The sequence below is a fragment of the Mugil cephalus genome, chromosome 18 (assembly GCF_022458985.1).
Source record: "Mugil cephalus isolate CIBA_MC_2020 chromosome 18, CIBA_Mcephalus_1.1, whole genome shotgun sequence".
NCBI classification, from domain to species: Eukaryota; Metazoa; Chordata; class Actinopteri; order Mugiliformes; family Mugilidae; genus Mugil; species Mugil cephalus.
Genome location: NC_061787.1, coordinates 2524406 through 2537566, shown reverse-complemented (window position 1 = coordinate 2537566; position 13161 = coordinate 2524406). Strand labels below are relative to the sequence as shown.

At 42.4% G+C, this 13161-nt stretch overlaps 3 protein-coding genes across 5 annotated transcripts in view; all 3 read right to left on the bottom strand.

Annotated features, from left to right (window-relative positions):
• Positions 1 to 13161, bottom strand: part of LOC124995607 (NACHT, LRR and PYD domains-containing protein 12-like) — a 1019357-nt gene that overhangs the window by 54051 nt on the left and 952145 nt on the right. The gene's annotated exons all lie outside the window — the stretch shown is intronic.
• Positions 1336 to 4460, bottom strand: LOC124995623 (CBY1-interacting BAR domain-containing protein 2-like). 2 transcript variants are annotated; one of them, XM_047568135.1, is made up of 9 exons: positions 4336 to 4460; positions 4000 to 4234; positions 3832 to 3900; positions 3095 to 3196; positions 2881 to 2886; positions 2688 to 2792; positions 2480 to 2593; positions 2047 to 2253; positions 1336 to 1969 (listed from the first exon to the last, which is right to left on the bottom strand). In XM_047568135.1, the coding sequence occupies exons 1-9, from the start codon at positions 4353 to 4355 to the stop codon at positions 1787 to 1789; spliced, it is 1041 nt and encodes a 346-aa protein (XP_047424091.1). In that variant the 5' UTR covers positions 4356 to 4460; the 3' UTR covers positions 1336 to 1786. The 2 variants fall into 2 exon arrangements, with proteins under 2 accessions (XP_047424091.1, XP_047424092.1); XM_047568136.1 differs by having other exon boundaries at positions 2480 to 2590.
• The window catches only part of palmdb (palmdelphin b), a 30322-nt gene continuing 22937 nt past the window's right edge, over positions 5777 to 13161 (bottom strand). For both annotated transcript variants that reach the window (XM_047568114.1, XM_047568115.1), the window contains 3 exons: positions 8570 to 11123; positions 8380 to 8471; positions 5777 to 8050 (listed from right to left, as the gene is read on the bottom strand). In XM_047568114.1, coding sequence (XP_047424070.1) covers positions 7967 to 8050; positions 8380 to 8471; positions 8570 to 11123 — 2730 coding nt within the window. In that variant the 3' untranslated portion in view covers positions 5777 to 7966. The remainder of the gene's footprint in view (positions 8051 to 8379; positions 8472 to 8569; positions 11124 to 13161) is intronic.

The following is a 13161-nucleotide window of genomic DNA, read 5'->3' as shown; positions in this document are numbered from 1 at the left end:
TACCTCAATTCTAAACAGTCAAGCAAAGATTAAAAACAAAGCAAAAAACAAAAAAAAAAAAAAAAACAACAAACCCCTAATTATAACAGTAATTATAAATAAAGCATATAACTCATAAGAGTGCTACAAACAAACACAATAGGTCCAAAGCAACTTCACTGTGGAACCCCACAATCTAATATTTGTATACTCGAAAGTTTACCCTTGAACGTGGCAAATTGTTTTCTACTGCAAAGCTGGTTTCTTATCCAATTGTTAGCTGACATTTTAAAGCCATAAGCTGATACCTTTGCAAGTAACAGTTCATGATCAATGACAATGATGTCAAAAGTTGCGCTAAAATCTAAAACCGTGCGAGGTGAGGTAGGGTCTATCCCGCATGACAGCACGCACCATTGCACACATCCATATGTAACACACCGAAATGACGGGGAGAAACTCATCTAAAAGCCTCTACCAGGCACAAACGAAACACAAATAAAACCCCGAGCAATTCTATGGGAATGTGACGAAAACATGAATACAGGGAACGTCTCATTTAGTGCTTCCATTAACCTCACCACTCCAGAAAAAACACACAAACACAAAATATGTCACATGAACGCCGGGATATCAAGGATGCTGCTGATTACAACGATGTCTGTCTCTTCACTGTGCGACAAAAATGCAGAGAGCTAGAAGCCAAAGAGTCGCGGAAATAACATTCTCAAAATCATAAAGTAGGTCATGTCTTACCTTTGCTGTTTTGTGATTAAAAGTTACATGCCAGCTACAAAAAAAACGCTGCTTATGGCTTCTCCTTCGACTCCGAGTCAGTTTGAAATGAATCATGCAGCTCCCGTTTGTTCACATGACAACAGTGTGGGGTTGTCAGCCATATGCGATCTTTGTCTGTACTTCACTCTAGGTCGTAATTGGTGGTTGCTACGGTAAATGTGGGCTCGGCTTTAGATTCTCTGGACTCTGACTGGTCAATAGAGGTGTCAATTATTAAAGTTGACCAATCGGTCGAGTGTCACCGAAGGCCTCTTTTTACGCATGGTCTGAGAGAATGAGTCAAAGCTGTTGTGTTTGTAGTTAGTGATGCATCAGTGAAACTAGGATTGTTTTCAGACTGTTACCTGAGAAAGGCCAAATGGCACATATGGTGCCAAAATGTGACATAAATGGGCTAAAACATCTCTAAATTTGTTCAGATTCACCTATTTACCATCTACTTTTGCACAATTACTCATCGGATGTTACATTACTAATTCATATTTGAACTTTTGTAGCACTCTCACAGGTGTTTGTTTCACAGGTGACCAAAGTGATTCATAAAAGCCCTTAGAGTTGTGAAGATATAACCCATTTATTATTATATGTTATTTTCGCACAGGAGGCAGAAAAATAGTCACAGGGACTACGACACGAAAACTAGATAAAACATACAAACTTACAAGAAGCAGAAAGGAATCTGATAAAGGCACGGTGAACAGACTCCGCTGGGTCTTGAGACACTGATTAGGAGGAAAGGCCGGGATGCACGACAGGATGAAACACTCAAGGGAACGCAAGGGGAGACACAGACTAAATATATACACATAAAGGTAATGGGGAACAGGTGGAACAGGGGGAACAGGAGAATCAGAAATCAGGGACGACAGACAAGCGACACATGAGGGATAGGCACCTGAAACGAGAGGAGAGTTACTCCTCTTTCCTGTTTTAGGAAGTCACGAGGCAAAACCTCACTGCGAATAGCGGCTGATAACGAAGCACAGACATCTTTTAAAGTACAGCACTGTTATTTCTGCCATCTGTGTATCCCTGCATACTGTGCAGCGTACGACTGTCTGCCGGATTGGAGACCTTCCTCCCTCTCTGATGAAGACTCCTCCTCTTCCTCCTCTTCCTCCTCTTCATCCTCCTCCTCCTCATCCCGCTCCTCTTCATCCATGCCTCTCTGGCGTTGCAAGGTGCTGCGAGGCTGCAAACAAAAAAGTTGGAAACCTCAACAAGCGTTCTCATTGTGTCACCATAGCAACCGGGGCATTTAGGCCTCACCCCCCTGGCTTTGTCGGGGTGCAGGCCGTGTTGGTGCCTGTGGCTTTGGCCGGTGCTCGTGGTCAGCGTTGACCTGAGGTGTTGCGGTCTCGGGGAGGCCAGGTGAGGACTGAGGTGGCGGTTTATAACGGGAGACGTGTGGCTGCTCACAGGAGAGTCCAGAGGTCCAGTCATAGAGTCGGACATCTTGATCCGACTGCTGAACAGCTGAGGAGACAGAGACAAAGGTTCCTGCTTTTCAGTGTGCTTCACTCACTGCACATGAGAGGCTGAATCACGAGGACACCTGGGCCGACACAGAGTACAGAGACTGAAAGAGACGAGGCGTCCCTCCCTCCTCAAGGCTGTGCATGCAGTGATGGGGAAATTTGTGAGTGTTTTGCATAATTTTACATGTTAAACAGTTTCAGAGAGCGGGTGACTCAGAAGGTACCTCCAGATCCTTCTGACAGTTTGTTGCCTCCAGGTTGTAGTACGTGTGTGAATAGACCTCCAGGGCTTTAGCATGGAAGAGCATCTCCACTGTGACGAAGTCTGTGAAAATCTTCTAGAGAATAAAACACACAAAAACTTTTTCTCTGTTAGTCTCAAATACAGATATATATATATATATATGTACATGCCACGCGTGTGAGGCTGACTTTGACATCGTCCAGTTTCTGTCTCTGGAAGTCTGTGATGTTCTCCTCGCGTAGCCTGACGATGCGCTGAGCGTTGTTGAAAGCCTTCTGAGCGTTGACCTCTGCCTGCCAGTGAGTGAAGGAACATGAAAGAACAAACCTCTTCGTCTGCAGGAGCTGCATTCACCAGGCAACCAGGAAGTCATTACATTACCTGAGACTGAAAGGTGTGGTCAAGAAAATGCAAAATGGAATTATATCAGTAGCAAACATCTGAACATGTGAAGCTAACAGAAAGCATAAATATTCCCCATCAGGCAAGTATGACCTTACAGCCCCACCTCAGGTGGATTAGTGATGTTGATCATGTGAATCTGTTTCTAATCTGTCACCAGAGCCAGATCTTTAATAAACATGTAGCAGGATACTATGCTCTGTCGATCCGCTGGGTTCTTCATACGGATTTTATCCAGCTTTTGTAACTCCTTCAGCTCTCTGTTCAGGTCACTGTTGAACTTCTTTAGATCAGTCTAAATGTTAAAAACACTGTCAGCTCATAAAAAGAAACACAGCAAAAGCAGCAGCTTAGAGCACACAATGAAATTCTTACTTAAAGTCTCTGTGTCTAACAGCAGTAAATAAATAAAAGAAACACAAGGTGCAAGAGAAATGTGTTCAATTAAAACCTAAAACACTTTAAACCAGGTTTAGAGAGCACTCAGTATATCTGTGGCACTGGACACTTTCTAAACTCAGACTTGAAGTTTATTGTCTCTGCATGAAGTTTTAGTCCTGTTATAGCCTAATATAGTCAGGACCATGGATGTGTTGTATGGTTGTTTTCAGGGTAGGTCACTCTTCTTTTCACCTGAATAACCTCTGAACTCATTCTTCTTTGTTGCAGTGCTGTTGCTATATCCTGTTCACACGACTCGATCACAGTTAAAAAGTGAACACATTATGAGGAAGAATATCTAGGAATGAGCTGGTTTATGTCTGTCTCATCACCTTCTATCATCTTTACTGAAGAAACTAAGAGGTGATGAACATACAATAATGTTAGGGATGATGAGACGATTTGACTAGAGTCTCAGACCACTTGTTTCATTTTAATTTGGGTCATTATTGTTAAATATATTTCAACAGCTTCTATTTCTTAACTTACCTTTTTATCCTTGATAATGTCTCCGTAGGCTTTTAAAGGAGCAACCACTCTGGTCTCTAGTCTCTCTACCTGCAACAACAAACCACTCCTCTTGGCAACAGTTCCACTCTGAAGAGTCTGAAGCATTAAACAGAATATACATATTATAACCAGCATTATAACCCCGACCTGAGCCTGCCTGTAGTCCTGCACCATGGCCAGGTCTTCAGCCAGGTTTTTCAGGCCCGTCTGGAGCTCACAGTCCTCTGTGCTGGAGAAGTCGAAGAGCTGAGCCACCAGCAGGTCGGCCGTGTCTCTGAGCTTGGCTGTTTTCCTGGTATAGGAGGCCAGCAGAGAGCAGATCTCCCCCAGGTACTTCTCAGCGTGTTTCACCGTCTGCTCCATGCTCCTCACCTGGACATCCCTGCTGGGACATGTGGAGTCTTTAAAGATGGCTAGAGATATCACACGGCTGAGACGCATGGAAGCACCTCTCTGTTCTAATCTGAACAAGAAAAATCTTACCTGGAGAAGAGGTTGTTCATGTTTCAGCTGTCTTCCTCACTCCTCACTCGGCTGCTCTCACTTGTGAAAGGAAACACAAGACTGTTGCCACGGGAACGCCAACAACAGTAGGAGGGCCTGAGGGGGAGGTGTCTCTCTTTGTCTCTCACAAGGTGGCGACAGAGTGTTATTATGTCCACCACTAGTTTCTGTTTCCATATAGTGTCAAAGAGTATAAGAGGAATGGTGCATATTACAAATGTACATCTTTCTACCATTCATCAGTTCATAATTTATATCCTGAAAGCTTTCTGGAAGAGGCAGTTTCACCTCCTCTAAAAGAATAATAGAAACCAAGCCCTGCTCTCTGCCACTCTCTGGGTGTTTTCATGAATTAATGGCATTTAAAGCAGTGTCAGTAGAGTCTGATGATGCAGCCGTACTTTCTTTAAATTTACTTTCTATAGATTTCTTTTTAACATTATTGCTGTCATTATTTTGTTCTGTTCTCATGCAGAAATGACTGTGTGTCAGTGGGGGTTCATTTATGTGGGTGTACATGGATGTGAAAGACAAACAGCTTGTAAATGTCAACTCTCTGCACCAGTCTTTCAACAATGTACCAGATACACACTCCCACCCCACTCTACTATCATTTAAGCGAGATGCAATGTTCTTTTTCTGTAGCGTGATTTTTGTTGGCCAGTTCATAAACACCATCATGAAAAAAACGTTTGATTAAACATATACCGCATGCATCTGCAGGAAACAGTGATAACATTTGTCTTGTTCAGGCAGCAAAGAGATTTTCCTTTTACATGTAGTTAAGTAAAGTCAATGTTCCTGGCTACATCTATAATATCTATTGCAAATGTAGAATTATCAGCAAAACTCTGCAACACTTTTAACTTGCTCAGTTTCTTCCTTCAGACTGTGATGGCAGCTACAGTATCTCCAGGTAGGATAATCAAGTGTCTGTATAGAAAACTCAACCAGAGATGTGGGTGTCTAGGAGAGACCGAGGCTAGACCACCCTTGTCCCAGACAGAGAGCGATCTGCAATGTTGACGGAATTTGACCGTTCCATCCCATCTGAAGAAACAACCCGAGAAATATGAGAAATGTCTTTGTCTAATTAGTTGCAGTACATATGATGATGAGACTAGTTTAGGTCAGTTGGTCCTTGGCTCCTGTGTATCTCATGTGAAAATGTTCAGTTCTTTACATTTTTAACTTAGCAAAGAAAAAGAAAGAAGGGAGGGATGCACACTTACATATGATTCATGCATGAAGCATTAAGTCATAGTGAAGCTGCTTAAGTTACTGTATAACTTAACATAAATGAAGAAAAAATGATTATGTTTATGGATACTGATGGTGCAGTTGGAGTAAATCTATTTCTGCAAATATTCAGACATCAGGTCATTACACACAGGAGACATGACAAAGGTTCTTCATCCGGGATTCTTCATATACGTCTTTTATTTTGCCAATCTTGTTAATACTTGCATGAGGAATACACAGTGAAAAGCCCCTTTCAGTCATAAAGAGCCCAGTAAGCTCCAAAAAGGCCCGGCAGCATGGGCTATTCATAGGATACAGTATGTAAACATCAGCAAGCGGTTCTTAGGAAGCCTCATCACTAAAGCATACGAACACAAACAGAGCTGTTCAAGAAAAGAAAGAATCAAATATATAAATAATTAGATATCAGACTGTATATCTTTATTAAAATCACCTTTGTTGACTTTTTTTTTTTTTTGCAAAAGTGTTGGAAAGAAATAGAAAACAAAAAGTGACTCAACATTAACAACTATATGTTGGTACAAATAAATAAAATGATGCATTTAATAAAATGACCAAATCACTGGTCCGGAGAAGTCTGGACTTTTTACAGATGATTCTACTGATTAGATTGTCTTGACTAATGAAGAGTTATTGAAGCCAGAGACAGAACTGAAACATTTATAATAATCTGTCTGATTCAGTGAAATATATAATACAGTATATTTAGTATAATTGTGCTAATCCAGCTAAAATATAAGTTGCAACATAAAAGCACAGGATGAAAAAATACAATCAATATACACTGAACACCGTAGCATTTTAATCAAGACGTACAGAAACACCAAAATATGTTCTCAAATCTGATTTACACAGGTAATATCCAGAAAACTGTAGCAAAGAGGGGACTCTACAATACATTAGTCAGCAACATTCAAACAGAAATACTTTCAGTGTCAATAACTTTTAGTATTATTTATAGAAAATAATTGGTTCAGATTCTGTAAAGTCTTTCTTAAACATGTCAGCAACATGTCACATGGATGTTAAAAGAGTTCCTGGTCCTCCTGTCCATTCACAGACTTTCTGAGTATTTTCGCCAATATTTTCCGTGACTCTTTCTACATGTGCTTCTCAGCCGTCTCAACCATAGACTGTATATAAATATGGACACAACATTTCTATACCCCTGTGATAGGCTGGTGACGTGTCCAGGGTGGGCCCCGCTTCTCGCCCGATGCCAGCTGGGATAAGCTCCAGAAACCCCGCGACCCTAGTGAGGATTAAGCGGTCACAGAAGACGAGACGAGACCACATCTCTACTTCCTCTCACTAGGCAGCGGCATCTTGTGAGTTTGGATCCAGAGTCTGATAAGTACAGTCTGAGGGAAGAGCCACAATATAGCTGCCCCACCCACACTTCAGAAAAGTGACACTTGAACATTCATCAACATCATTAACTAGCAAAAAAGACAGAAACTATCCTTGGAAAAAAATTATTTGATGTTTATCTTATCGTCTTAGTTTGGCCCAACACCCACCCACTTACAAGGAGGGGGTGGAGCTTATGACCTATACTGCAGCCAGTCATCAGGGAAGACTTTACTGGCCTTGGCTTCACTTTAGAAAAGCAGTTCCGCTGTCCATTTTTATACAGTCTATGGTCTCAGCTCATTGTTTTTCGTCTGGTCCAGTAAAAAAAACTCTCATCTACCTTGTTTCATAGCAGCACCACTCACACTATCATACTGACAGGAAACTATGACCAGCAACTTTTTCATGTACATATGACATAGAAGCATATAAAATATTCATATATTCTTATCCTCCGTTGAGCTTCCAGCTTCAACCTTTTTTTAAGTACTATCTTCTAGGGTCAAGGGGTAATCCAAGGCGAGGCATGCCATTATTAAAAATGATTGGAGTCTCTTATATTTCATACATTCACTGATCAGAGAATTATCTCTTTACACAATGGCTTCAAATCCTTCATCACGGCCCAAAATAAACAAATGGAGAGCATGTGTTGGCACTGGTGTTTGTCATTCATTTATGACTTCAACTAAATACTGAAACCTGCAGCTTTCCAGCTATGAGTGATGAGGAGATGTCAGAGCTGTGGGACTATTATTCCCCCCGGCCAGATTTAAGTGTTGTGCTTATTCAAATCCATAGTTTAATTAATTTATGTATCAGTTCTAATGGGATTTATTGTCCAAGCTACTTCAATGTTTGCTGAAAGCATCACAGAAGCAGAGGTTAGGTTATGTCACCACATGAAAAACAAAATACAGTTGCATCTTACTTGCATGAGAACAACACTGACAGCTGATACCCTTAAATAGCCAAACTGTTGACTTATTCCTTTTCAGTCGTTTTTTGTAAATTCGCCAGCCTCCCAGCGCAGAGCCATGGCACTCTTACGTCTTCCTCCGGTGTAGGCCTCTGGAAACTGAAAGACAACTCACACTTTAGCAGCTGTTAAAGCACAATCTCCTCGTGTCTCAGAACCTGCTGTTTCAGAACCAAGAACATTAACTTATTATTTATCTTATTATTGATCTCCTACGTTAGTCAGCTAAACTCAGATCAGAACTCCAACCCTGGAAGCTTTTGTCTTATTCAGGTGATCATTTCTGCTAGTGGTTGAATGAATGAGTTGATTGTGGTTCCTCTGTAAATTAATGAATGATATGGATAAAAGTATGACTTAGATTTAAAGATAAATCTAAGATAAATAACACAAAGCATAAAAAATATTTTTGTGCTTGTTTGACTTACTCTGTGATCGCAGGATAACGTGGAGCGATCCATCCTGTAGGCGGTTTTCATTGGTGATGATGGAGATGACTTGCACTTCTGAGGTACATCAACTATTATGAAGACCAAAGATCATTATTAACTTACATGTATAGACACAAACATTGAGGAACAGTGATGTAGATTACATCTAAGTGTTTGATTGACATACCTGAGTTACTGAATGCCAGTGTGTCCATTTGATTGGACCCCCTTTCTGTTTTGAACCTGTCTTTACCATACAGGTTTGCCCTCTCTTTCCTCAGCTCCTCCTCCCTTTGTTTCACCATCTTAATCTCTTCATCCACCAGTGACATTTGGCTTCTTGAACGCAGCTTGAAAAACGGATTGTTGAGGAACATTTTTTCCTGGGGCTCCTCACAGGCTTTGTTGAGGGAGAACTCTGAGGCACTGCGAATGATCAGGTTGGATGTCTCGAGGATGATAAGACTGGAGCTGCTGTCGTCACAGCGCCACTCACCGGACCGGGCTGGAACACTGTCTGTCACATGTCTGGGGCTGCTAGGGTCCAGAATAATAATGTTGTTTGCTGACACATCATGGCTGTGTGGTTCCTTGGTGGGTGAGGAGGTAATGATGAATGATGGTGTCAGTGGAGTGCTTATGGATCTTGGGATGCCTCGGGATGGGACACAGTCAGTGGATTTGCCCATCCTGGAGAGGCCCTTCTCTCTTTTGAAGGTGTCGTCCCTCTCCATCGGGATGTGAATCTCTCTGTCCACTGGTGTTTCATCATCGTAAGGGGACCTGTAACTGGAATCATCCAGACCTGAGTCCTCAGAGCAAGGGCTAAATTGTGCGTGAGGATAATCTCTGACCAGATTTAAGTTCTCCAGGTCATGTGCTTTCTTGTAAGTTCTTTCAATATTGCGGACTGGTGTGTACATGAAGCTGTGGCTGCCATGGAAGCTCAGCTGCTTGGTTGTCGGTAAGACAATCTTGTTTTTGGTTTGCTCTTCCATTTCACGCCATTGCTTACGAGCCAACCGGAAGTCCACATGCTCCGTACTGACGTTCTCACTCTTGGTCTCCTGTATCACACAGAAGTCTTTAGGTAGCTTCTTGTTTGTGTCTTCATTGTTTTCCTGGTGGACTGTGTGGTTATGACTGACATCTCTGCTACTTTCACTGTCATCTTCAGATATTTTGGACAAACACTGAAGGCCTGGATGGTTATATTTAACCTCGTGTGGGGCAGCAGGAAAGGAAATAATGTCCTCGGGTTGTTCCAGAATTTCTTCCCCTTGTGAGACATCAAAGTGAACGTTTTCAACATTGCCGCCATCCTGTTCTTCAAAGTCTGTCACCTCGACTTTCTGCACAAAGAGTTCCTGGGCACTCAGCTGAAGACTGTCCAAATATGAGTCATCGTCTTCTTTATTTATAGAAGAGGAGAATATTGCTCTCCATTTTTCGTCTGTTTCACTATCTGATGAGGCAGCAGCAATCTCAACTCTCAGACATTCATCTATTTCATCAGGGTCAGGGTCATGACAGGATTCATTGGACACATCCGACATTACCTCCTCTCTGATGCACCGCTCTAATACTGACTCTTCTGTGATGCAAGAGTCAAGTAGGATTTCATTGGCCTCTGCGTCATCATTAGTGTACATTCCCAGGTTTTGAAAATTATCATCTTCATGAGTGTTGTCACCACATTCTGGCTCTGGTTCAGTGTACGTCTCTAGTTGAGTTTCTTGATCTGGGTCAGGGTATAACTCTGGGTCAAGGTCTTGCTCTGGGTCAGGGTATAGCTCTGGGTCAGGACACAGCTCTGGGTCAGGGTATAGTTCTGGGTCAGGACACAGCTCTGGATCAGGACACAGCTCTGGGTCAGGGTATAGCTCTGGGTCAGGACACAGCTCTGGGTCAGGGTATAGCTCTGGCTTGGAGGAGCAGACCTTCTCTACGTCTTCTTGCAGCTCAGGGTATTGCCCTGGTTCAGGGTCTTCTTGGGGCTCAGGGTATTGTTCAGGATCAGGTTCAGGATGTTCTTGGGGCTCAGGGTATTGTTCAGGTTCAGGATCTTTGTGAGACTCAGGGTATTGTTCAGGATCAGGTTCAGGATGTTCTTGGGGCTCAGGGTATTGTTCAGGTTCAGGATCTTCTTGGGGCTCAGGGTATTGTTCAGGTTCAGGATCTTCTTGTGGCTTGGGGGCTTGTTCAAGTTCAGGGTGCTGCTCTGACTTGGGGGCCTGTTCTTGCTCAGGGTCTTGTTCTGGTATGTCCTGCCTCTTACGACTGGCCTCATTTTCATAAACACTATCAACACTGGAGAGTGTGTCAGACACGGATGAGGCCACAGACTCATTCCTGTTCAGCTCGTCATGGCCCGGCTGTAACGCCATAACCTCCTTTTCATCCTCACAAGGCATTTCAGTGCAAACACTCGTCTCAGAGAAGTCTAGCTTATCATTCTCAGATATTCTGGTCGGCACTGTGGCTCCTACAGTTCCAGGCGTCACCTTTTCCCTCAGGTAATCTGAAGACAGCGTCTCTGGAGAGGCTCGCTCATCATCTGCACCAAAATCCTTTCTCTGCTCAGGTGAGTCAGCCACAGGGACCTCCGCTTCGCAGCGCATCGCCAGCTTTGATTGTTCAGCTGTTTCCATGGCGACGGAGATGAGGTTGTGATTCTCAGTTGTGATGCAACCTTCGTTCAGTTCTTTTCCATCTGCCTCTCTATCCACCAAGGCTGCTTTCTGAGAAACAAGAGGACAGGAGAGGTATGTTTTCTGATGAATGCACGGCTAATCCTGACATCATGGGAACAAATAAGAAAATTTCCTGAATTTTAACCAGGAAAGACATAGAAGCTGAAGGATTACACTCAAGGTGTGTTTCGGACATTTGCTCAACATTGCTGTCTGTGTAGTGTAGCATATTAAAAGAATCAACACGTTACAATATCCTTATATGCGTATTTATTGTGAACTGAATACTGAGGGAATGTTTCCCTAAATGAGCCGTGTGCAGAAAAAGAGGGAACACATTAAAAGCAGCTGAATTAAACTGCATTATGTCCACTCTTATGTAAGACTGCGGGACTGGGCCTGCCTCCCACACACAGCCAGAGAGTCCCTGCAAGATGATTAAGTGAGACCCATAATCCCTGTAGTCACACACTCACACACACATTTACATTACTACTTGTACTCACTTTGAGAACCATCTCTGACTGCATGAATTATTCAACCTTTAAATTTCCCTTCTGACCGGACAACGTTTGAATGTAAAGACGACCCTTCACACTGTGAAACGTTTAATTCTACTGATAAGAACAGCACAGGCTGAACTGTCCTCGTTGTAAAATGCTTGTAAAACACAACAGAAACAGGTGATGATGCATCTGTGGGTAGTTGTTCATCTGAGCTTCCTGTTCTTACCAGGAGCATTTTGATCTCTACATCTCCAAGTGTTACTTCAAACAGAGAGGACTTAGAGGGGACTGGATCAGGATGGGAGTACTTTCTAAATGCCAACATGTGAAAGCAGCATCAAATAAAGACCTGTCTACAAGAACACATGCATACGACAGACTGAGCGCCATGGTAACCATCAACGGCCCTGACACTTGCAATCCTCCACCTCCCCCTCAGCATCTCATCTGCAGACTGTTAAATGCAAGAGGCAGCCTTGATCTGAATGAGATACAGTGGATAGAAGCAGTGTATGTAAACTTAAATATGTTCAGACCAACTACAAACAAACACAACGCCCTTGAGTCCTTGAGATGTGGGCTCAGAGGATTTTACAGTACGCTGCAATACAGTGAGACAGGTTTTTAGGGATAGTGGCTGAATCTGCAGATAATAAACTACTTGACTAAGTTGAATGTGTCCAAGAAGCTCCTTAATGGATTCATTTATTAATAATTTACACAAAAACTAAACTTCCTGCAGCAGATTTCTTCCAGCGCCCGGCAGCAACTGACTGAGTATATGTGTGTGAACATATTTCATGTTCAGTCTTAATCCAGTTTGACTTTTATATTCAGTCTAAGTGAAGGTCTCGGTTATTAGCTTCTCTACCACAGAGGAAAGTGTCTGATGCCTTTCTTCCTTTTTGTAGAAAGCATAAAAAGGTTTTGAAACCATAGTAGTGAACATTTAATACAGACAGTGCAGTTTCTTCTTTTTTAAAGTTTTAGATAAATGAAGAGTTCCAAGCAACAATGAGTGAGTTTATGTCTTCACAACTGTCCAAATTACAGATTCATCATTAAGTCATGTAGCTGCACTGGGAGACGTGTGACATGATCAGTGGTTAAATGTCTTTCCTGAGTAGTTAGTTTAATTATCAGGTTCATTAGTACACTGTCTTGTAGCTCATTTAGTTAAAGTCGGACTGGAGCAAAAAGAAAATAGAAGCTGTCGTCAACGCTGCACCAGGTCTGGTTTCTGATCTACTGAAAACCCAAAGAGAAATAATAGAAAAAGGAATACCTCCACCCAAACTGGATTCAATAACATAAACCAGAAAAGGTTTTATGCCCCATTTCAAACACTGAAGCTCTGATTATATGATTATAAGTGACCCTCTGACCTGTAGGCCTAGCAGACACCATGAACCTCACCCCCAGCGTCTACAGCCCTCTCACTGATAAAAACCTATGAATGGTACAAACGAGGACAAACAAACATCTTCTTTGGTGTTTCTCTCTATTGAGAAAGAGAAGCACAAAGAACAAATGCATGAGGATGTTTGTGAGGATTTGGCGAGTACTGAGTCATACACATT

Bases quoted from the DNA above. Each gene is read 5' to 3' on its own strand.
- LOC124995623 (XM_047568135.1), bottom strand. From the start codon at position 4,355: ATGAACAACCTCTTCTCCAG. The intron at 3,901-3,999 runs GTCGGGGTTATA...TTGTTGTTGCAG, and splicing joins AGGACTACAGGCAGGCTCAG to GTAGAGAGACTAGAGACCAG. The intron at 3,197-3,831 runs GTAAGTTAAGAA...TTTAACATTTAG, and splicing joins ACATTATCAAGGATAAAAAG to ACTGATCTAAAGAAGTTCAA.